This window comes from Peromyscus maniculatus, chromosome 15 (assembly GCF_049852395.1).
Source record: "Peromyscus maniculatus bairdii isolate BWxNUB_F1_BW_parent chromosome 15, HU_Pman_BW_mat_3.1, whole genome shotgun sequence".
NCBI classification, from domain to species: Eukaryota; Metazoa; Chordata; class Mammalia; order Rodentia; family Cricetidae; genus Peromyscus; species Peromyscus maniculatus.
The window spans coordinates 50,644,406-50,668,419 of NC_134866.1; the positions used below are offsets into that span (position 1 = coordinate 50,644,406).

Sequence of the window (24,014 nt, forward strand, 5' to 3'; positions counted from 1 at the left end):
CTTTCTAGATGGTTCTCACTTTCTTTTCTGCCGTCTCTTGCCTTTTCCACGTAGTTTAGGTCAACATGGGGCTGCAGCTGTATGTTTTAGGTTTTTGAGAGAATGTTGTTGCTTGGCTTTGAGCACCCCATGCCCTCATTAACGCTAGTCTAAGGCCTCCTGGATCAGTGGTCAACGCAGGTAAAGCCTCTTGTGAGCCAGGCTCTATTTGCCTTGTCACTGGGTAAAGAAAGATGACACTTAGGGTGCACCTGTGTAGACTGCACCCATGTCCACCTCTACTGTTCCCGCTAGAGATCCTTCTCATGTGGTGTGAAGACTACTACAGGCTGTGGGTGAAGTGCCTGAAAGTGGAGGGGAGTCCACAGAGAGCAAAGAAAACAAGAGGGAGAGGCAGAGGAGGCAGAGGGCCGGGCCACGCAGAGAAAGGGACCACTCAGCGACGAGACCCAGCGACGAGAGCAGAGCGCTCCAGCACGGCGCGGACAGCGGGGTGGCAGGGAGAGCCGAGGGGGCGCGGAGGCTGAGCGCCCAGCCCTCGGACCCCCAGATCGCAGGAGGCGCCTAGAGTCACCGGGGCTTGGGACCGCACGGTCCGAGCGCACATCGCACGCACCTCGGGGATCCTGCGCGCACGGCAGCCGGCGATGAGCGAGAGCAGCCGCCTCTGCTCGGGCTACTACAGCCTCAACCGCAGCTTCGTGGAGCCCTTCCAGTGCCCGCGGCGCGGCGACGGGGCCGCGCTGCTCTACTGCTGCGGCTTCGCAGACCTCAAGTACTGCTGCAGCGAGCCGGGCAGCTACTTCCCCTACAAGCACAGCTACATGTGGAGCCTCAGGTGGGCAGGGCAGGGCAGGGCAGGGCGGGATGGGGCAGGGCAGGGCGGGGCAGGGCAAGGCAAGGTGACCCTTCCGGACCTGGGAAAGTGACCAGTGGAAGACACAAAGCTGGGATGGAGAGGTCTCCCAGTGCGCGCTGTATTCGGGTTCTTGTGCCAAGGCATCAGGCTTCTGAATGGTCGCTCTGCAGGGCACCCTGGAGACCAGTGGGCACCCTGTGCATCCCAGCCTACCTCGGGGACCACTGCTTGCGCGACAACCTGGAGGCTCCACTAACGAGACTGGAGGTTTTACTTCCTCTTTAGGTGTTTGTTCATTTTATACATTTGAATGGAAAGGAGGCTTCTTTGGAACCCCCGGGTTAAGGTATTAAGGACTAGAGGAGTACTCAAGTGTCACTGGGCAGCTGGAGTCTTTTAAAGGTGTGTGTGTGTGTGTGTGTGTGTGTGTGTGTGTGTGTGTGTGTGTGTGTGTGTGTGTGCAGGTGCATGTCTACAAACTGGGCTTTACAACTTGCTCTTCTCAGAGGTTCGGACAGTGTCACTGCCCAACCAGGCTGAAGATGGAAGGAAGAGCATGAGTTGCTCTGACTGCGCAGGAAGGAAGAGCATGAGTTGCTCTGACTGCGCAGGTAGCATGGCCTTTCTGGACACCCTTCCCTTACACCTGCACTGTTTGACCAACGCTAGACGCCAAGAGGCTTTACTTTCAAAGACACGTGTTTCTTGCTTCTTTTTCCTACAGTGGGGCTTTTCCTTGTTTCTGTTAGTGTTATGCAGGTGTTTTCATGATGAAATGCTCCGCTTCAAAGACAGCAAACTTTGACACTTTCAACTTGATTCTTTTCTTTTGTCTACAGAATGAGTGGGATCCTATTATAGAAAAAGAACTTCCATTCCCTCCACCATAAATTGTGTGTGTGTGTGTGTGTGTGTGTGTGTGTGTGTGTATGTGTGTGTACAGTACTATTGCTCTGCTCTCTCATCATGATCCAGAATTTGGCATACATGCCAGATCAACAGCAAACTTATTTTTTGAGGCAATAGAACAGATAACTACTTTTCTATATTGCAAACTTCAATAAACTCTCAAAAAGGCTGCCTTCCTTCTGGGAAGTCAACTGATCAGGTGGTTCTTAAGGAGAACAAACTTTGGCAGAAAATGATACCAACTTATTCACCATAGATTATTTGCAGGAAGAAGTGATGTTCTGCCCTAATATTTGGGCTTTTCAAGACTAGCTTGGTAATCCATCTGTGAGTGGTTTGAATGGCAGAAGCACCTCCAACAGAGACGGGCAATGCTCAAGTCAAACTCAGTTGGAAACGGTGCCCAGGATCTTCCGATCTCCCACGGTGGCAGGCAGAAGAGGCCATAAAACCTTCATAAGTTTTGTGAGAGCATGAAGGAGGGACAACCTGCTGGGGTCTACCTTCATCAGTACAAAATGAACAGCTAGTTCAGTGTCAGGGAGACAGAACAATCACATTAACTAAGGGCATCAATCGGCAACATTGATCCAGGGGTTCCTGTGAATTTCTGAGCCCTGAAAACACCGCAGGGAGGTAAATTTATTAGAGCTTCATTCATCTTCTATTCTTTGCTCTTCACTGCTAATTTAAAATGCTCCAAGTGCAAAAAAAAAAAGTTACAGAGGTGTGGTAATATATTGTGTACCCTAATAAAATTTCCCTGAAGATCAGATAACAGAACAAGCCACTAGATTAAACATAGAGGCCCAGCAGTGGTGGCACACACCTTTAATCTTACCACTCAGGCCGCAGAGATCCGTCTGGATCTCTATGAGCTCAAAGCCACACCGGACCACATGAGATTAACTCAGTATAGGAGAGGAAACAGAGCCAGGCAGTGGTGGCACACACCTTTAATCTTAGGAAGTGATGGCTGGGCAGAGAAAGGTATATAAGGCGTGAGGAGACAGGAACTAAAGGCTTTTCGGCAGAAGCATCCCTGTTAGCTAGAGGCTTTTTCAGCTGGAGCCTTTCCGCTAAGGACTCAGAGATATTGAGTCAGAGGATTCATGGAGTTGTCGGGGTGAGCTGTGGCTTGCTCTGTTGTCTCTCAGATCTTTCAGTATTGACCCCAATTTCTGGCTCCAGGTATTTTTATTAAAAGACCATTTCACAATTCATGTTTCACAGAAGCCACCAGCGTTGGTATTGAGATTGCACAGCTACCAGAGAAAGACAGCCGTAGCTACCTTGGGGCGAGTGAAGGTGCTGTGTAGGAGAATGATGGCGTGAAGAGGATGGCAGCTTCAGACACTTTCCAAGGGCTGGCAAAGCAGCTGCTCTGGGAAGCCAGGAAGAAGGATGATTCTCCCTTTCCAGTGCCTGTCCTTTCTTTTCTTCCCTCCTCATCTAAGCCCCTATATTCAAAGGGTCCCCTTCAGTAGCCTTTGCCAGGACTTCAGAAAATGAGGCTCATTGGGCAGGGCCGTTCACGGGTGGATGCTGAATAAGTGTGTGTGGAAATGACCAATTTAGGAGACTCCTTCCTGGCTCCCCATCTTTACATGGAAATCTGCAGGCACATATGGAGCCATGGCGCAGTGTTAACATGCTCTCTGGGTTTCCTCCAAATTGTGTATTGTTTTAACAACCTTGAACATTGAACATTCATGATGTATATGCTAGATTTCATCAGACTGACAAATTTTCACTTACTAAATCACTTTTTAACCTTGAAAATTATTTTCAACAACCAGGTCTCATTTCAGGAGTCTGTCCAAATACCTCACCTATCTGCTTTATGCACAAAGTGATACTAAATGGGCTACATTCTCATGTGTCTGTGTCTAGAAAGGTGGAACTAACCCTCCCGGACACAGTTTGCAGGAGGCAAGGTACGAGGGTTTCTTTCCTAATCCTATTACAGGAAAGGGTCATCAGAATGGCAGCCTCCAAGTTCATGAACATAACTCTGTTTGGATCATGACGTAAAATGATCTAGTCTTCACTATATGCAGGGCTGGTTGGGGCAGAGTCAATGTTAATAAACCAAGCACAACAATCTGGAACTTTGGCTCCATGTTGCCTATAGCTCAGGAGACAATCTCTTGTGTGCAAGGGTGTTTTATCTCCTCAAATCAAGGCAGAGTAGAGAAAACAGCCTGTCACCTTCAATACTGTTCATTCTCTCAAAGCAGTGATGCTCCAGGCATCCCTGATCAAATTCTGCTCCTCCACCCTGCCCCCCCGCTACCTCCTTCCTTTTGGTAAAAGTCAAGCTTGCTAAGGGCCTAATCCCTGAGAGAAAGCAGAAGCCTGAAGACAAGCCAAGAAGATAATGAAGACTCCGATCATTATTTTTCAGTGATGTGCATTCCAGTTGCTACAGGCAGATCAATCGTGAGTTAATTGGTGTTTACCCTCATCTGTTGAATATTTTCTACAAGCTAAACACACGTAAATACTTATTCACAACGCTATGGGGAAACCAACTGAAGTCTGCTCGTGAATAGCCTAACATCTAATTATGGCTGTTTACACAAGACTCAAGAGACACGCGTCTGCATACAGTTCAGTGTGGCGCTGGCTTTTCAAATTCCCTCTCTTATTTAATGGTACCAAGTGCACAGGTTTTATGAAAACTGCTACTTCAGTGTCTAGCCATATGTGTAAGCACATAAACGAATTGCTCCAAATGTGGTGCAGAGAAAAGGACAGGAAAATCTCAGACTTGGAAAGTGAATTTCATGTACATTCTGTGAACAGCTTTCTTTTAACTAAGGCCTCTTCTCTTTTGTGATGGTTGTGGTTTTTGTATATGAACACATGGCGTCTTTCATATCTATCTCTAAGTGAGAAGTCTTACATCTCTGATAAGTGTGTTTCCTGACTCTTACGGAAGCAAGTATTTTCCTGTTTATCTTTCATTTGTGAAACTGATCATTCTAAGGTGTGGTATTAATTTGATTAACTTGACTAATTGGACTGAGGTATTTATGATGTCCCTAGAGAATCATGCAACATTTAACCTGTCTCATAGATGCCATACTAGTAATAACATACAAATTTTAAAGGTCCTGAAATACAATGGACAGACTATGACAGGAATCCGGGATGGAAATTTCAATCGTTTACTGTTTGTAGGAAAACAGAATTTGACTACGAATGAGTGAGAGCAAGAATGAACACTGGTGTCTGGTCCTGAGCACTGGCGTCTCTGGTCCGGCTTGAGCGCACAGCAGTTTGGATGACATGGCGTCTTTCTGTTTCCCCAGCATCGGAGCTCTGGTTGGACTGGGAATCGCTGCCCTTGTTTTGCTCGCCTTCGTCATCAGCGTCTGTGTCCTTTGCTACCTATTTCTGTACACAAAACCTCAACGATTAGACAACGGCCTCAAACTTCAGCACCTAGAGGCAGCTTCCACCCTAGAAGGTAACCCGAATCTACTGTTTGTAATCGGGTACCTGTACCATATCTCAGCTGGGGGACAGAGCGCACTGTTAAGAATCAATACTCTTTAAAGGTTCTGTTTACCGTGTATCCTCTCAAGACTTCACGTTGAATCAGCCTTAAGTGACGCGATACTTCAGGGGAATTGTGTTCAAGGAAAACTAGCAGATTGTAAATGCCCTCGTGGGAAGCAAGTCAGGGGGCCAGTACCTTCGTTTCTATGTCTTTAATTCCCTTTTAGTTATCAACATGTATCCTCTTGAAAAAAAATTACATTTTGGTTTTCTGGAGGAACCTAAGACATCAAGCACATAAAACAACAATATGCCCAGTAGGACCCTCTTGGTACTGCCCTTGACACTGGTCCATCAGTGGTCAGACTGGCACCTCGTGTGAAGGGGGTATCTAAAACCATTCAGAGGTTTGCAAAAAGCCTGAAAAACAAGTAGAACGTTCTTGGTTGTTGAATAGCCTACAAACTAATTCATTCTATTGGTGTGTGTCTATGTGCACAATGTAACTATAAAGTGGAAAGCAACTTTTATGCATCATTTGCGGACTCTATATCTTTCTGGTGTTCCAGTCATAAAGCAGTATATAGATATCAGCTGCTGTTGTTATAAAACTATCAAGATTCTGTGAAAATTGATTTCTACTAGTGTATTAGGAAACACCAATCATGAATTTTTGAAATGTGTGTATGCAGAATATATTTTAGAGAATATGTAGGTAATAATACATAAATTTAGGATCTATGTTGACATATTTAGAATAGCATGTGAGTGTTTATTGCTTCCATTTAAAAAGGAGAATCTTTCTTAAAACATGAAGGAATTCTCTGCTCATAGGCTGTATTTTAACTGAGTGATGGAATCTGTCAGGTTTATAATGTACCTGCCCTGTGACCTTATCAAATATGTCACCATTACCATGTGCCTGCATTAGCTGCAGTCTCCTCTGAGGAGAAGAGAAGAAACTCCCAACCCCTCATGTCCTCTTGTCACAGTACAGCAGGACAGATCCCTCTGGAGTTCTCTTCCCAAAGCACTCATAACGAGGGGCCAAACTGACAGTCTCCGAGCTGAATTCAGTCCAAGTGACTTTGACCCAGTTTCTCCACAAGCACAAGCGTGCGATTGATTGGTGATTATCACATCATCAGACTGTAAAAGTAATTATTGTCTCATTTGCTTAGATGATTGAAAATCATGGGTCGGAATCTGTTCTATGCCCAAGAATCACCTAGGGAGGGACCATGTTAAAAACACAGCTTTGCTGGGCAGTGATGGCCCACCCCTTTAATCCCAGCACTTGGGAGGCAGAGCCAGGCAGATCTATGTGAGTTCAAGGCCAGCCTGGTCTTCAGAGCAAGATCCAGGACAGGTACCAAAACTACACAGAGAAACCATGTCTCAAACAAAAACAAAAAAAAAAAAAAAAAACAAAAAAAAACAACAACAACAACCACACACACACACAAAAAACAAACCAACAAACCAAAAACACCCCCAGAAAAAAAGCACAAAACAAAACAAAACAACACAGCTTCTCAGCCCCAGCTTTTCTGACAAGCACCTCTTCTTTTCCCTCATCCTCTTCTTCCTGCTTTCCATAGTGTGGTCATGGCGAGACTGTTCAAAACTAAGACACTCCTCAAACTCCAATGTTTCACCAACCCTCTCTATGGATACAACTCTCCACCTTAACCTTTTGTGGTCAGCCTTCTAGGTCTTTCTTTTTCTAACCTCCTTTTCCAAACCACATTGAGCCCTTTGCCATTCCTTGAGCTTCTTGATGAGGGCCTTGGCACATGCCACCACCATTTCCTCCAACATCTGGGTGACTTACAGTGTCTTTAACTCTTTCCTGAAATGTCCTTTTCCCAGGAGTACCTCCTCACGCGAATTCTCAACTTCCTTCCTGCTCTTCCTAGTCAATCCCCCCACACACACACACCAAGCATTTCCTACTAACAGACTACACATTTGACTTAACTATTATTTATTTACTTATCTATTTGTTGTCTATAAATTTCTGACATTCTGACTGGAAACTAAACTCCAGCAAAGTAAAAAGTTCTGTCATGTTTGTTCACGGTGATATCCCAGGTGCCTATCACACCCAAACATTCCTTAAAGGAATGGACTTGACTAGTCTTACATCTCTACTGCTCTCAGGACCATATCTTGGAATCACTGACCAAGTACGGTCGTTGCTGCAGTCACTGAACAGGCATTGAGTGTGTCTTTTATGTAATTCACTGTGCTCAATCAAAGTGATCATTTTTCCTGGTTTAGCTCAAGGACTATTGCAAAATTTCATTTCGTTTGCTCTGTGAATCCAGAAGCAGAATTACTGGCATGTCAATTCAGATTTGGCATGTTTCTTGCTATTTAGTGGATGAAGCCAGTTAAGGTACTTCTTAGGACGTTAGATGAGACTGCTTACTTGCAATGAAATCTCCCCAGTTTGTTCCCCACGAAAATGTTGTATCAAGGTAGCAAGTTAATTTAATAGACCTTTCCAGAATCTGGATATTAGAATGCAGCATACAAAATTTAAAGTAACCAGTGCCTTGCTGTTGCTTTCAAAGGACGGCATTTTGGTCCCGTGGGTTGATTTTTTCTTTTCTAAATCATAGTGTAGAGCACAAAACAAAAATAGGTAATCTATTTGCTATTGGAATGGGTTCCTCTTGAATCGACCCTTTGAAATGATAATTAAACATTGTGCACTTTATTAAATATGAGTGTCCCATTCTTGCATCCTAGCAAGAGATGCCGTTGTTCAAGCTGTGGGAAAGACAAGTTAGGGGTATTATTGCATTTAGAAAAGTGTTAAAGATTAGAAACATAAGGAAATGTTTGCATAATTAATCAGGCTTGTAAGTAGTATATCTGAGGGAAAATTGATTTCACCAGTTACAAGCCTTTTATTTCAACACTATCTCCTCTTAAAAATGTATCTGACATTATTTTATACTAATACCTAACATTATCGCTTTTATTTTCTGAAATTCTGATTGCATAATTCCCCCTTCCCCTTTCCTGCCTTAAAACCCTCCCACATGCCTCTCCTTGTTCCCTTTTAATGTCCTCTTTTTTCATTAATTGTTGTTGCACACACACACACACACACACACACACACACACACACTCCTAAATACATGAATACAACCTGCTCACTCTGTATAATATTACATTAACTATGTTTTCAGGGCTGAACATTGTTATTAGATAATCCATTGTTGTTTTCTTCCCTGGGAAAACTATTTAGATTAATTTGTATAGTGGAGACTGTTTTCATTATAGATAATTTGAATAGATCACACAGGAGGAACTGTGTTCTTGTACATATCACAATGAATATAGGGACAATGGTATAGGTCTAAAATCGGCTAATCATAGATTACACTGCCCAGACTTTGCCTCAGCCTATTTTCATTCCATGGTATTTCGATTTTAAATGTGTACAGCTTGAGGCTTTACAGTCTTTGAGTTGATCTTGAAAACGCAGGGAGGTCTCTTCTGGCCATGGCTGCAGACATTAGTGACATAATCTCTGTTGTCCGCCCTGTACTGAGCACCTCTCACTGAGTGACTGGTGGCCTTTTACACTGTTTTCTTCTTTTTAAACTTTTACATTTTGGATTATGCACATTTCAAATGCCAATACTCAGAAGAACGCCATGGCGTGTATTGTTGTCTCTTGGACACTAAGTTGCCAAGCAAAAGATGCCTATGTGAAGACAGTCCTCACCATGAGGGCTCATTTCAAGGTTGTGGGAGGATATTCATGGGGCCAATGAGGGAGCAGTCAGAGGGACAATGTCATAGATCATCGCTTCTCAAATGTTTCCATAGGGAAGGTCTTAACAGCCTTATCAGAAATGAAGTCACGGCCCCAGAGTTCTCAGGGCTAGAGTGGGAAAGGTTTGCCTTAAACCTTCTGAGTTTCATCTCTTAATTGTTCCTGTTGCTTTAAACTTTGTGGGTGTTTTCAAATGACTGCATAGTGTAAAGCTTGCTCTTCTCTAATTATGACATCCGTCACCCAGACCTAAGTAAAAACTGCTGCTTCAGGAAGATAAAGCCTGTCCACCCTGAGGGTTCGAGTAGGTTGAGTAGGTCCTGTGGAGGGATGGGGACTGATCAATGGCAGGGACTCTGAGAAACGGTGTGTCTGATAAAACATAGGAAGGCGGTATTAGGAGAACTGGTAGGAGCGATAATACAATTGTATAGAAATAACAAACACCCGCAAGCTGGTATTTGCTGGTCGCCTTGGAAAGGTGGAAGATAGAAATGAATAAAGGTAGATAAATTAGCAGTAAGACACGGTTACATGGGCGGAAAAATACAACTGCCTATGGAATACTGAGAGAGTATATTGGAGAAAAATCACATCATCGTTTATTGTGCCCATGAGCGAAAGGAGTCTTAGGGTGACTTGAAATGGTTTTGTGTTTCTTCTTAGAAGATGCTCTCGCTTCCTCAGAAAGGCGAGTTTCTTTCTGCTCATGTTCATTGTAGAAACCCTGGAAATCCTGAGAAACAAGCAAATGCTCTCAGCACAGAGGTGGAAGGTGTTAGCACTGCGGTAAATATCCTCCAGGGGGGTTTTCTGTGTATCCCTAGATCACATAGAAAGCAAAGTGGGAAACAGCGGGACATGGCAGCCTAAGTCTGATCCCAGCACTCAGGAGGGTGAGGCAGGATGGTCACAAGTGTAAGGCAAGCCTGGGCTATATAGTGGGATTCTTCATACAGTCTGTCTGTCTGTCTGTCTATCTCCCTCTCTTCCCTCTCCCCATCTCCCTTAAAAACAAAAACACGAGCCGGGCGGTGGTGGCGCACGCCTTTAATCCCAGCACTCAGGAGGCAGAGCCAGGCGGATCTCTGTGAGTTCGAGGCCAGCCTGGGCTACCAAGTGAGTTCCAGGAAAGGCGCAAAGCTACACAGAGAAACCCTGTCTCGAAAAAAAAAAAAAAAAAAAAAAACCAACAAAAAAAAAAAAAAAAAAAAACACGATAGTTGCATCTTTCTTTGCCAATAAACAAATGCCTCTGTTATCATTTAACCCATTTATTACTTCACAAAGCACCATGACTTTTGCTGTTGATACAATAAGCATTTTTATATCTCTCTGCAGATTTACTGATGGTTAAGATTTTGCTTCATTAGTTCCATCATTGGTACTTCTGCATATTTTCTGAACTATATGACTTTTAAACTATAAAATCGATAGCACTTCCTAAGAACAAAGATACTTCCTCTTGTGTGAACCCTGCCCACACTGCAAGTCAGCAACCACAACATTGACACAGCAACATACACTCTGGGGTTTATATTAATTTTTTCCAATCTCAATAGCTACTTTTTCTTATCTAAGATCTGGTCCAGAATTACATTTGCATCCTTTTATTTCTTGTTTCCTTTAATCCTTGGCCTTTCTTTTGCTTTTATTCCCTTGACAAGTTTGAAGAGAGAAAAAAAAAGCCAGATATTTTGTACAGTGTCTCTCAATTTCTGTTTGTCTGTTTTCTCATGATTGGAGAGAGAGAGCATACATTTTTATAAGAACACACGGAAGGTATAGTAGTATCAAAGTACCACAGACAGCACACAATCTTGGCTGGCCTGGTTATTAGTTATGGTAACATGATTATAGTAAGGTATTTGAAACCATGAAAATATCCTCTATGAATTTTCGCTCAATCACTGATTGTTTTGACAACTGTTATTATGATGACACTTATAAATGACAATTTTCCAACTTCTTACGGCTTTTAAATTTATTATTTCATTGCTCCCCTGTTATTTTTCTTAGTTCTTTGTGCCACTGAAACAAAATAGTTTAGACTGTATAATTGATAAAGAAAAGTTAATTTTCACAATTCCGGAGGCTGGGAAGTTTAAGATCAAGATGACTGAGTACTGAGCACTGAGAGCTGATGTCTGCTTCTCAGTGAGTGCCATGATGCTATGCCTGCTCACAGAGCAAGGAGAGACTGGGCAAAAAGAAGCTAGCTGGTCCCCTCCACCCTTTTGTAGGATTGCTAACTCCACATGGAAGGGCAGAACTCTCATGGTCCAATCACCTCCTAAGTTCCTCAGCTCTTAATACTTGCCAGTTTGATTTCATATGCCTTTTAGAGGAACACATGCATTCTAACCATCGGATTGCCCATTCATTTTAATGTTAGCATGGACTTGTGGATTTTAAAATATTATTATTGTTGTTTATTTTGACCCATGAATGACTTTACGTTTGGTCAGTGGTCATTTTTCATTTTATTTTTTTTTTAATTTTTTTGGGGGGTGTATATGTGTATGTAGTGTATGCACATTGCCTGCACAAGCCAGAGGGAGACACTGAGTGTCCTGCTGCATCAGGTTCTGCCTTCCTTCCTTCCTTCTTCCTTCCTTCCTTCCTTGGATCATGGTTTGTTGCTGAAGCTGGAGTTAGGCTGCTGGCCAGCAAGCTCCAGTGATCCTCCAGTGCCATCCTCTGTAGTGCTGGGATTACAGCCATACACAGGACCTTGGCTTCTTATGTGAATGCTGGGATCCAAACTCACATCCTCATGACTGCATAGAAAGCACCCCGAACCACTGAGACATCTCTCTTGCCATTAAACAAACTCTCTCGAATTGTATCCCATGCCTGTTTGCCCATCATTTTGGGAGCACATTTTTTTTTTGGTGTTGTTATTGTTCTCCAAGACATTTGGTACTTTCCCTGTTCCTCCACTGCAGCCTACCATTTCTTCAAGAAGCCTGGTTCATTTCAGTTGGTAACAGTGTTTATAAGTCAAGTGTGGATACCCCAAATTTAATTACGGTACCGACTTCCACTTCTACCATTCTCTTCCAGATACATTGAACACTTAAGTATTTTCTTAGCATAAATCTTTAACAGTAGAATTCCTAATCGGAGTGTGCACATATATCAAAAGATGTGGGTATAGTATCTACCTACCCTCCAGAAATTACTATTTTACACTTACTTACTTTTCCACAATCTTTGTGGCTTTGAGTATTATTATTTAAAGATATCTACTTTATTAATTTCATAAAGAATAGCATTTTTCTGTTTGTTTTGTTTTGGTTTTGGATACAGCGTTTCTCTGTGAAATAGTCATGGCTATCCCAGAACTCACTCTATAGATAAGACTGGCCTTGAACTCGCAGAGATCTACCTGCTTCTGCCTCCCAAGTGCTGGGATTAAAGGCGAGCACCACCACCGCCTAGCAAAGCATAGTATTTTATTTCAAATTTATCAAATTAGACATTTTCATGTTTGCCATTTTTTGTGGCACACTGCTTATTTTTTATATATTTTTTTCTATGAGGGCATTTATTCTTTCACAGATGATGAAGGTTTTCTTCTGTTGTATTTATATATGTATGTGTATTTAAAGCTTTAATAACTCTACAGAAGCAAAGTAGGGACTCTGCTCTTTTATTTCCAAATGAGTCAGCTGTCCAAATATCTAGCAGTCTATCTTTCTAATGTCAACCTAAATGGTCACTTACCATAAATTGTTATATATACTCAGGTCTGTTTTTAGACTGTGTTCTGTTAAATTTTTCATTCTGGTTATTCTTAAATTATGATAGACTTTAAAATTATTGCATTTATATTATTTTAATGTCAACTCAAGAATCCATCTCCCTTCCTTCCTTCCTTTCTTCCTTCCACCAAGCTTCTTTTAAGAATGTCTTGGCTTTTTGTATGTAAAGCTTAAGTTTTCAAATGAACTTTTGATCACACTCTAAAATTTTGAAACAGTTAGGTGATATTTTGATGGTTTTAGAGCAAATTTATAGATAAGTTTGGGAGTCACTTTATGAAATACTTAATACTTGGGGGGGGGGAAGGTGCTCAAAATTCATTAAATTGGACTGCTGACTCTACTTAGTAATACTTTATTTCACGAACACTTTTTTTGTTTTGTTTTGTTTTGTTTTTGGTTTTTCGAGACAGGGTTTCTCTGTGTAGCTTTGCGCCTTTCCTGGAACTCACTTGGTAGCCCAGGCTGGCCTCGAACTCACAGAGATCCGCCTGGCTCTGCCTCCTGAGTGCTGGGATTAAAGGCGTGCGCCACCACCGCCCGGCTTTCACGAACACTTTTAAAGAATTCATTGTGATATTAGTGAAAAAGGGGATAATTTGGATTTAGTAGCACAAAAAGCCACTCATGGAGTCTCTTGGAAAGAGAGATAATCAATTGGCAAACTTCTTGATCACTGCCTTAGCCGTGTCTGTGAGACTGCTCCAAGAAAGCCAAAGCTGACCCCACCACAAAACAACAGAATGACTTAGGGGTGTTCATTGTTTCCCAAAGCTATGCAGCTAGATCCGCAGCCAGGAGCCGCTTAGAGTTCCACAGCTTAGAAGCTAGGTTAAGCTGGATGAATAATGGCAGGAAAGCTCCATTACAGATCTGCCAGGTAGCCAGGAGACAGAGACCTGCAGGGGTCCCCCGACCTTCTTTTTCTGTTTTGAAATACCTGTCAAGACCCAAGTTCACAATCGCACGATAAGTTGGTCCCTGAGGACCAGCTCTGAAATACATACAAGTTTAACTGTTAGTAGAACAAGTGTTTGGCATCATTACAACGAGAACGGGCAGAGTGATTTTGTTTAATGAGCTGGATTTAAATTTTGCCAAAGGTCAAAGCTTTAAGGGCCAGCTTATGATATTCAGGATTAAAGGAAGGCTAAGATTTACATATAGTAGCCAGACTGAAACGAAATAAGGGTGGAAACACGAAAGCTTACCACCAAGAACTGAAGGGGAGAACTATGATGGTGGGTCTTGGCAGTTTGTACTCAACCACAGAAATAGGAATTAAATAAGAAAACCCTCCACGTGTAACAAATCCTTGGCAGTTCAATGGCATCACAGCTTTCTTACTTAAAATCAAATCCATGTTGTAGCCTGTGATAGAAGGCTTTATCCCTACCTGGCTGGATAAGAGATTAGTTTCTATGAAAGGAAAACCAGGGAAAACAGGTTGCTGAGGTGGGCCCTTCTCTTAAAATGGTCCCCAAAAGATGTTAGGGGTCTCTGTCATCACTAGGGCTCCACTTGCTGTTTTTCTGTATTTGCAATTACCTTAAACTGCCGGAGGGAAACCCATTGAAGGTGCTTTTGAATTTTTACCAGAGTAAATTCTGGAGTGTTCAGGTGTTTACAACCAATCTTTCTTATTTGAATAGGAAATTGCTTTGGATTTAGAAGCCAACCTAGGAAATTGTCTTGATAAGCTAACGTGTTTAGAAGGATCTGGAAGCCAAGTGAATAATGAATCAGGGCTGGGGAATAAGGGCTTTTGCAAGTGTGCTAACGACAGAGAATTTTTAACACTGGAATGTGTTTGATAGCTGGACGACTCAAAGAGCACTAGGCAGTTTTGATGAATTCCTCCAGCTTTTGCCACAGATATCCATAGTGGAAACCAAACCTGCCAGAATGGAGACAAGTCAGAGCATCCCAATTATTAGGTTAGCAAATAACTCCCAGAGATCCCCCATTGCGATAAAAAAACAGAACCTGCATCGATGAAGAAGGGGAAAGGAGGCTTTGAAATTTTAACTCAAATATTATGAATTTAAATATGCGAGCATTACTTAGGAAATATGTAGGAGTCCATAAACCGACATTAGGTTTTAAGTTTTCAGAACCGCCCCCCCACAACACCCCACACTGAAGCCTTTGTGTTTTAAATAAATGCTTATGTAAGATACAAGCACAGTAACAATCCACAGAATAATGATCCACTTCTTTGTTAGCTCAAATGCTGGTGGGTAAAGACCACATCCCTCAGCCCTTGCTTATTATGGATTTATATACAGTGTGTGAATTGGATTGTGGAGTGAATTGGATTGTGGAGTGAATTCTTTTTAAAAACTCACATCCAAATTGCTTATGGTGGCAAAGCCTTCGGATTCTTGGAAATCATCATGATTGACTTTAATACAGTTTATTCTATTTATGTATAGAGTAGGGACAGTCACATTTCCATTAAGTGACCCTGAAATTGTTACCTCTTTATGAAATGTGTGCTTTTTCATAGAGGCACGGAGAAAAGATCCTGGAAATGAAATTCGTATTCCTGTGACCAAGTATCTCTCTTCGCTTTCAGAATGAATGGCTCAAAGTCATTCTGAAAGGACTTGGTTCTTACCCATCAATACAGTATTTTCAGGACTATTTTCAATACGATTATAACAATTCAAGCACAAATGTTGAAAAGACAAATTCTGTCACAAGTTTGACTAATTATTTCATTTGGTCTTCTGTATTTGCAGGCAACTTAAATAGAAAAACCAAAGGCCTCATTTCAAATGCAGCATCAAATTCAACAAATGAGATAGTCTATGAAGCCGATGACGTAACTCAAGAAAAAACAATGGATACAACACAAATCAATATTGCTTATTAGCTAAAATCCCTGTTTTAAAAGCTTACTGGAGAGATGGAACATTAAGAATAAAGAATGCTTTTTATTTTATTTGGCTTTTTGAGAAGGGTCTCTCTACATAGTCTTGGCCATCCTGGGACTCATTATGTGGACAGGGCTGGCCAGCTCACAGAGATCTGCCTGCCTCTGACTTCTGAGTACTGGTATTAAAGGTGTGTGCTACCACACCTGGCAAGAATGCATTTTCAATCAGCTTCTAACATTGCTTTTTCAATAATTGCCACTCACAAAGCAAGACCAGCTGCAGTTTTAATTAGCTCATTTATTTAAACACTCTCTAAGGTTCTGGTAAATGTTTTTGTGCATAAGTCTACTTTGTCAAGTTTCTGTATGACATGAAACTAATGCTATTTCTTCAAAATAAAGAGTTTAACAATGACAGAAAGTGAACCAATCTCAGTGAAGCATAATAAATGGGTTTGTTTCATTATCATCATTTCGCAATTATTTGCTATAGAATATAACAGCCATAAGGGATAATAATGGGTAAGTAAATCTTGGGGGGGACTTGTCTCATAAACCAAAGGCTCTCAATTCTCTTAGAAATCAATGTTTTTGAAGGATTTTTTGGTAACTAGAATATATTACCTTCATAAAAGTTAATATTTGATGTCAAAGATTATCAGTGTATAACCTGTAAAATGAGTACCTCCTGTATTTCGAGTATACAAGGCAAATCCTGTTGGTACATTTCCTGAAGAATGTATGTAATGAAAGTTATAAAAGAAGTAAGTTTGAATGTGAGCAGTAGGCTTGGCTGGACCTTTGACACACTCCCTGATGAAGAAGCCCACCTCTGGGTTACCCAAGGAAAAGCCATGCCCCCCACCACCTTGTACCAATGCATCTCTCTGCAACTTACAAGCATTAGGTGCTTCATAAATTGACACAAAACATTAAAAGCAAAAAGCTTTATTAAACTGCAGCTCATCTTAAATAGTGGAAAACATCTTTCAAATGATTTCTTTAGGTTTCATAAATATTCAGTGTAGTTCCATCTAATGCTACCATCTAACATATAAAAACAGTTTCAGCAGCTTGTATCTCAAAAGATTTTTCTTCATAAATATATCTATTAGGAAAATAGACATAGTTTTAAAAACAGAATTCAATAGAAAAAGAAGAACTAGAGCCTGTGTTACTGCACACCTCTGCTGGGTAAGGCTTCACAGCTGGAGATTTGTCTTTCAAAATGCGCTGAACATGGGTCTTTAGTCTGATATCAAGAAGCAATACTTCCTGGTTCTTGTGTATGCAAAGCTCAGGGGTAGAAACTTTTCATCGCGTCTATCAAAATGATGGGTTTCTCTCAGGCTAGCAGTAAGTTTTGAGGGGATGGAAATGTCTTCTTATCTGCAGTCTGGTACCATTGACACCAATCTCAGCGGCTACTGGGCACCTGAAATATGGCTGATGTAACGGAAGTGATACGTGTTTATTATTTTATTTAAATGATTACATTTGGCTTACCTATTCAAATAGAATAGTTTCACTAAGGTTTAAATATTAAATTGCTAGAGGGTAATTGAAGTTTGAAAGTCCAGACATTTTTAATTATAAAAATAACAGGTTTTGGTTTTCTTTTTAGATCAAAAAAGCAAAGAAATTTTGTTTATTTTGGGCAGGCTTTGAGCTTTCACGGACACTTTTGATCTTTTCCAACAACTTTTTCAAAAAGAAGCCCCAGATGTCAGGCAGCAGTGGCACACGCTTTTAATCCCTTCACTCAGGAGGTAGAGGCAAGTGGATCTCTGTGAGTTCGAGGTCAGCCTGGTCTACAGAGTGAGTTCCAGGGCAGCCAGGGCAACACAGGGAAACTTTTTTTTAAAAAACAAAAAAGGGGGGTGGGAGGAGAAAGAAGAGGAAGAGGAAAGAGGAGGAGATAAAAAGGAAGGAAGAAAAGAAAAAAAGAAGCAAACAAGAAAGAAAAAGAATGTGGGAGGCCAGCTCCCACATTTTACAGGGTTCCTATGAGGAGGAGAGAGGAATAAGGAATTTGTAGCTAGAAAGATAGCAGAGATGAGACAGGCAGAAACACAGGATAGCTTCGGGAGGACCTGGGTCAATACCCAATGGCCCCTTCTATCTCTTCAAAAGGGCTTTTTATAACAATGCCAAGGGGTGGGGCAAAAGACCTCCCCCTTGCTAGATCGATATATACAGCCAAGTGCAGCCAACAGTGTAGACAGACCCTTGCAAACACCTGGTAACCATGCATATGATCAAGCCACCCCCTTTTGCAGCCTGCTGGGTAAAACAAGCTCAGATCTCACTAGGAAACATCTGTGGGCTACCACAAAGGAAGGGAGGGAGGGAGGGAGGGAGGGAGGGAGGGAGGGAGGGAGAGAAGCCCCAGAACATGTGTTGCATTGATACAGAAGAGTCAGTAACGATATTTCTAGACCATCTCAGGCGGACGTCTGGGTGGAGTGTTTAGTCAAGGCACGAACGAGTACAGCTGTATTTTCTTTGCTGAAAGGCAAGGGAAGGGACCATAAATGGCATAAAGAAGAGGAAATTAAGACTGCAGCCCACACTCTCCCTATCTGAGGGAAAGGCAAAATGGAGCCGCACATGGCTGTGTAGAGTGTCCAAGGAGAGGGATCCTGGACCCCTGCTGTGCCGGGCACTTACGAAGGAGTTGAAGGGCATGAGTAGAGTCAGATGACCTTAGCAAATGGGGTTACTGTCACCTCTGTTCTTAGACACTGAACCTAGTACCATGATCGGCCGGTATCCTTGACATGTGGCCTGCAGAAGTAGCTCACCTTTAGGTTACCTGAGTGGACCAAGTGATGTGTCTTTCTGTAACAGTGAACAGTGGTGCTTCAAAAACTGAGACAAAATATTAAAAACAGGAAGCCTTATTTAATTATGACACAGTCTATACATTTAAAATACATTTTAAGTGATTTGTTTGGGCTTCACCAATACTCACATAGTTTTAAGCCCATCAAGAATAAAGTGAAATTAACAAATCACATTTTGAAAAAAAATATACATGCATATAAATGCTGAGGACCATCTGATGGTACAGTAAGGCCTTTTTATTTTATTACTTTTTTGGTTTTAGGAAATATAAGCCATTGCGTAATTTATAAGCAACAGAGCATAAAACCCTAAGATTATCTTCTATGTGCACTTTTAATGACAGCAATTTCATCTCTTAAAAATTGTAGAATTATGAAAGAGATGAGACCAAACCCCAGTAAAAGCCATTTCCTTCCTTAAAATGCTGTCATGTCTCACGGCTTAGAGGGTAAAATCTATGCCTACCAACACGGAGCCTAAGGCCTCTTTCTCTTGGTTGCAGGAACCTGCAATGGTGTCTCAGTTTTTACCACTCAGCCTTACACAGGCACACCAGCCCTGCGGGGCCTCCATTCCTTCGGGTACACAGTTCAACTCATGTCATAGTTTTCTTTCTGTACAGAACTCCCTCATCAAGCACTTCCCAGGCTCCTCTCGTCAACCTTAATAACCTAAAACTCAGGTGTTATGTTCTCTCAGCAGCCCCTCTAACTGCTGCAGACGGAGGCAGCGTCTGTATTTCTTGCCATGAATCTTGGGGTTCACTACTGTGCTCACATGAGACTGTAGTTCTCATGGTACTTATACCAGCTGGACTGTGAGTTCTTCAGGGCAGCAGACAGGCATGATCTACAGCTACTAGTAAGAACTCTGCTACCTACCTCAAGGCTGAAGGAAACCTAGAATCTAGAGTTGTAAATACACACACACACACACACAGTTGTCCAAGTTATCATTTGTCAATACCCTGGCCTGCAAGAACTAAAGGGGTAAGTGACATACTAAATGTGAGGAACTGAAAACAACAACAAAAACCAATCCAAGATGGGCGGTGGTGGTGCACGCCTTTAATCCCAGCACTCAAGAGGCAGAGGCAGATGGATCTCTGTGAGTTCGAGGCCAACCTGGTCTAACAGAGCAAGATCCAGGACAGGCACCAAAACTACACGGAGAAACCCTGTCTCAAAAAACCCAAACAAACAAACAGAGCTTTTAGACAACAGATATGAGTAAAAGAATGGAAAAGCCAGAGAGCATGCTCACCAGCTTAAAAACAGTAGCTTCTAAGTGTCAGATAACCTAGCTACAGTCAGAAATCTACATGTAAATTCTGTCTGCATTTGGTGAAAATGACATACAGTTAGGTCAGAACAAAGTGAATCAAACACCATTTATTTACTTAAGTTGGTATGTTTAGCAGTCATAATAATCAACACAACCTTCATAGAATGCTGGCTGCTTGTCTATAATACTGCCTTAAAAGACTATTATTTGAATTTCACTAAAAGTGATCTGAGAAAACACAGTGCAATATTTCATAGGCAAGAGACACCAAGGCCCCAAGTTAAATGACTTTGCTGGGGGCTACACGGGGCGTTGGAGATAGAATGTGCTCAGGGTGGCATGGCCAAGGGCTGCAGAGGGGCTTAGAGGAGACAGAGTGCAGCCAGGCTTGTACAGGCACAGGCCGCACAGAGAGGTACCACACCAACCCTCGGGACTGCTGCTACTAAATGAAGTGTTCTTTCTGCTTTATACTGCCTAAGAAGAAATTACATGCATTCATTTTCCTAGGAGGTATCAGTGAAATTTGCATCCCATTCCAACAACTTACTTTAGTAAAAATAAATGACTTCTACTTTGATACTTCATAAGGTATACTAATATGACAGTGTAATTCATTAATCATGTTAAGATTATTCCTGGGGGACTACATAAGAGAAACCCTGTCTCGGAAAGCCAAAAAAAAGAAGATTATTCCTGGGGGAAATGACTGGTCCATTAAAATTTTTTATTTTATTATAGCAGATTAATGAGTGGGGGCTGATTGTATATATAAATAACATCTGAATCATTAGCTAAATTTAGAAAGAAAACCCTTATAAGTCAATTTACATTTTCTTACAATTAACAGAAATAAAACTCACAAATATGATGAACTCTTCATTTACAACTGATGTCACTGATAACAATTCTACACATACAAAGAGATGAGGCCATTTATTTCTTTATTTGCTTTTTAAGTTTAAAATAAAAAAAAAAAACCTTAAATTTACATGCACATGCATATGTCTGTGTGAGCAGCTGCTAAGTGCTCATGGGTACCACAGAGGTCAGATGTAGGCATCGGATCCCTAGCGACTGGAATAACAGAGTTATAGGTGCCTAGTGAGGATGCTGGGAACTGAGCTCAGGTCCTCTCTAAGAGCAGTAAGAGTGTTTAACTGTTGAGCCACCATTCAGCTCCCTGATATTTTTTAAAAAGGATTTTGAGAATATTTATTAATCCAGATAACCAAAGAACTGAACTTTCACAAAATTAGTGTAGACAAAACAAGTCCTTAAAAATCTAAAGGTTTGCCGCGCGGTGGTGGCACACGCCTTTAATCCCCAGCACTTAGGAGGCAGAGCCAGGCAGAGCTCTGTGAGTTCGAGGCCAGCCTGGTCTACAGAGCGAGATCCAGGATAGGCACCAAAACTACACAGAGAAACCCTGTCTCAAAAAAATAAAAAATCTAAAAGTTTTGTGCTTTAGTCCTAACAACTGACTAAACTCTAAAAAAATTTCTTTTTATGGGCCAAGAGAGTAATCCGTTTGTGGAAAAGCTGAGGATACGTGCACCTCATGGAAGCAATGCTAGGGAAGGGTATGGGTGCAGCTTCTGTGAAACCTGAGCAGAGGGGAGAGTATGTTAAGGGATGTATGAGGCCCTCAGGGCATTCAAGTTTGGGTGCAGAGCAAGGGAAGACAGGTAAAGCTCTCCAGCCCGCAAGACCAAGTATACTTCCCTGACAAACTTGCTTGCAGCCGCGTCTCTATTTAATCAACTTGAAGATATATAAGTGCACCAGAGCAACGTACTTGGAAACTTGGATGCTGTTCCAAGCTAGCAGGCTGGTTTTCAACGCTTTTACAGCGTAAGTTAACTTGTTGGGATTCAGGAATACTAGATGTTAAGATACACTACACTGATGACCATGAAATTAAAAATGCGAGAAACATTTATATCTACTAACAGGTCATTGAGAATGCTTATTTATGTACAAGTTTCATTATTATACAAAGGCTTTCATGATGCTACCCCCAAGTCTTCTATTTTGAAAGTATAGATGAAATTCTTGATTTTAAATTTTTTACAGTGCTACTAAGATTTGTGACTGAAGTGAGAGAGGAAATATCAACATTGGCGATCTGTGAAGTTGTAAGTTTAGTGTAAAACTCACTCCAAAACCATTTCAGAAAAAAATAAATATATAGGCAAACATTCATAAAAACTGTCACAATACTCGAATTTGCAAGCATCATATACACTAGATATAATAAAAATCAGTTTTAATGAGGGTTTTGCTGTTTCCACACAAAAAAAGTGTTTGAGGTATCACCATAAGCCATGCCAATATGGCACATGTGTATATCAACCTAGGATCTACCTAATAATCCTGACCAGCACAGAATCTCCCTGCCAGACTTTCTAGTAAGCTAAGTGATTCTCTTTAAAAAGGGGATATTTTAATTGTTATAAAAACATGGGAGGCAAGGGCTAGAAACATGCATTTCATAAAACAATGACACTTGTTATAAATACTTTCATTATTATCTTCCTATAGATCCCATTCATTTAAAAATTTGAGATCAGTAAAGCAGTTTTCTCTTCAATGATACTATTTAAAAAGCCTAGAGATTTAAAAACAACAGTGAAGAACTTCACTATCTTTATACATTACACAGTAGATAAAGCTATTAAAATCCTCAGTATCAAGAGCAAATCACTACCACCAACCTAGCTACGTCACTGGAAGGCGGACACCACTCAGTAGCTGCTATGGAGACGACTTGGTTGGACTTCAGTAAAGCCATGTGATAATTAATTTATGCCCAACACCCAGAAACACACATACCCAAAAGGATGTGCTTTGCATTTACAAACATCTATACTTGAGACATGGCTGTCAAGTAATAAGATGGATTTAATACAGATGGGCAGAGAGATAAGGGTCTCAACATGTGAAAACTGTCTTTATGGAAGAGGCTGGGATTTTCTGCAAAGCATAATTACATAGCTATTCCAAGGAAGGTACAATAATGAAAAATATTGAATTCTTCAATTTCCTGAGTTAGGCCAAAGATTCGGTTACTTTTTGGTTAATTCAGAATGGTTAGGGGAAGAACGTTTTTCTTTTTTCCTCTTCTTTTTTTCTTTTTTGTGATGTTTTCCTTTTTTTGATTTGTTCTTTTTTTCTTTTTTCTTTTCTTTTTTCTGATATTTCTGTTTCTTTTGTTTTGAAGAGTCCTCTTCAGTGGAGCTGGAATAAGACCTATGGGCAAGAACACATTATGACTAACACTGCACTTAGGACTGGAGACATGAATTAAGTAGAAGTTGAGCTGCCTTAATTCCTGGAAGAGGAAGTGTAAACTGAAAATTCGCTTTATATTCTCTTTAAATGTAGAATTCTAATTTTTTGCCGCTTGGTCACAGAAGCTGACAAAGCTACATCTCCATTCTGCTCAACGGTAGCAATGTAATGCGATGGGGCGAGAATGACATTATCTTTCTGGGGCTGTGACAGGCGTGCATGCTTCCTGCCTGTCAGACTCTTACAGGGAGAACTAAAGCAGAGCTCACCGACCTCATGCACAGAGCCCACTTGTATAGGTAATAACTTGTTAGCACATTCTCTTAAGTCACAAAAGGATGCAATTATGGCTAAATGTAAAAAGGATCCTAATTGTTCCTCAGTATGAATGGATAAGAGCTGAAAATTAACAAAATAAAAGCACTTTTGTAATTCCTGTGATTTTTCATGATAATGAACTCGATTCCTTCTGCTTGCAGGGCTAGAAAAGAACACTTGTACTTCCAAGTAATTTTTTATCTGTTACAGAAAGCAAGCTTTTAAATGAACACTGCATGTAGATGAGGATGATTTATCATTATACTTTATTAATATTTTAACGCAAAATAGAATTGCCTTCCCTGACATGGGCTATAGCAGGGGGAGGGGCTGAGCTAAGGAAAGAAACAAACAAGAATTCCACCTTTTCAGATCTTATATACAGTACATTTTACCTACGTCCAACTAAAAATATCTGTGACAAGACAGAAACTGAATTAATTTAAAAATCAACAGGTACCTTAAAAGTTACTTCATACCGGTAACATTATATGGATTGAGTGGGTTCTATTTATATGTTTAGGAGCCTATCTATCTATCTATCTATCTATC

At 41.2% G+C, this 24,014-nt stretch overlaps 2 protein-coding genes across 3 annotated transcripts in view; one reads left to right on the forward strand and one right to left on the reverse strand.

Annotated features, from left to right (window-relative positions):
• Nucleotides 1–235: 235 nt before the first annotated feature.
• Nucleotides 236–16,254, forward strand: Shisal2b (shisa like 2B). Its single transcript, XM_006982701.4, has 3 exons — nt 236–838; nt 5,086–5,243; nt 15,583–16,254. The coding sequence occupies exons 1-3, from the start codon at nt 648–650 to the stop codon at nt 15,714–15,716; spliced, it is 483 nt and encodes a 160-aa protein (XP_006982763.1). The 5' UTR covers nt 236–647; the 3' UTR covers nt 15,717–16,254.
• Nucleotides 16,255–20,558: 4,304 nt separating this feature from the next.
• The window catches only part of Srek1ip1 (SREK1 interacting protein 1), a 31,986-nt gene continuing 28,530 nt past the window's right edge, over nt 20,559–24,014 (reverse strand). Inside the window, exon 5 of one of the 2 annotated variants that reach the window (XM_006982702.4) lies at nt 20,559–23,102. In XM_006982702.4, the coding sequence (XP_006982764.1) occupies nt 22,919–23,102 (184 nt within the window). In that variant the 3' untranslated portion in view covers nt 20,559–22,918. The remainder of the gene's footprint in view (nt 23,103–24,014) is intronic. The other variant, XR_013044768.1, reaches the window with a different exon arrangement.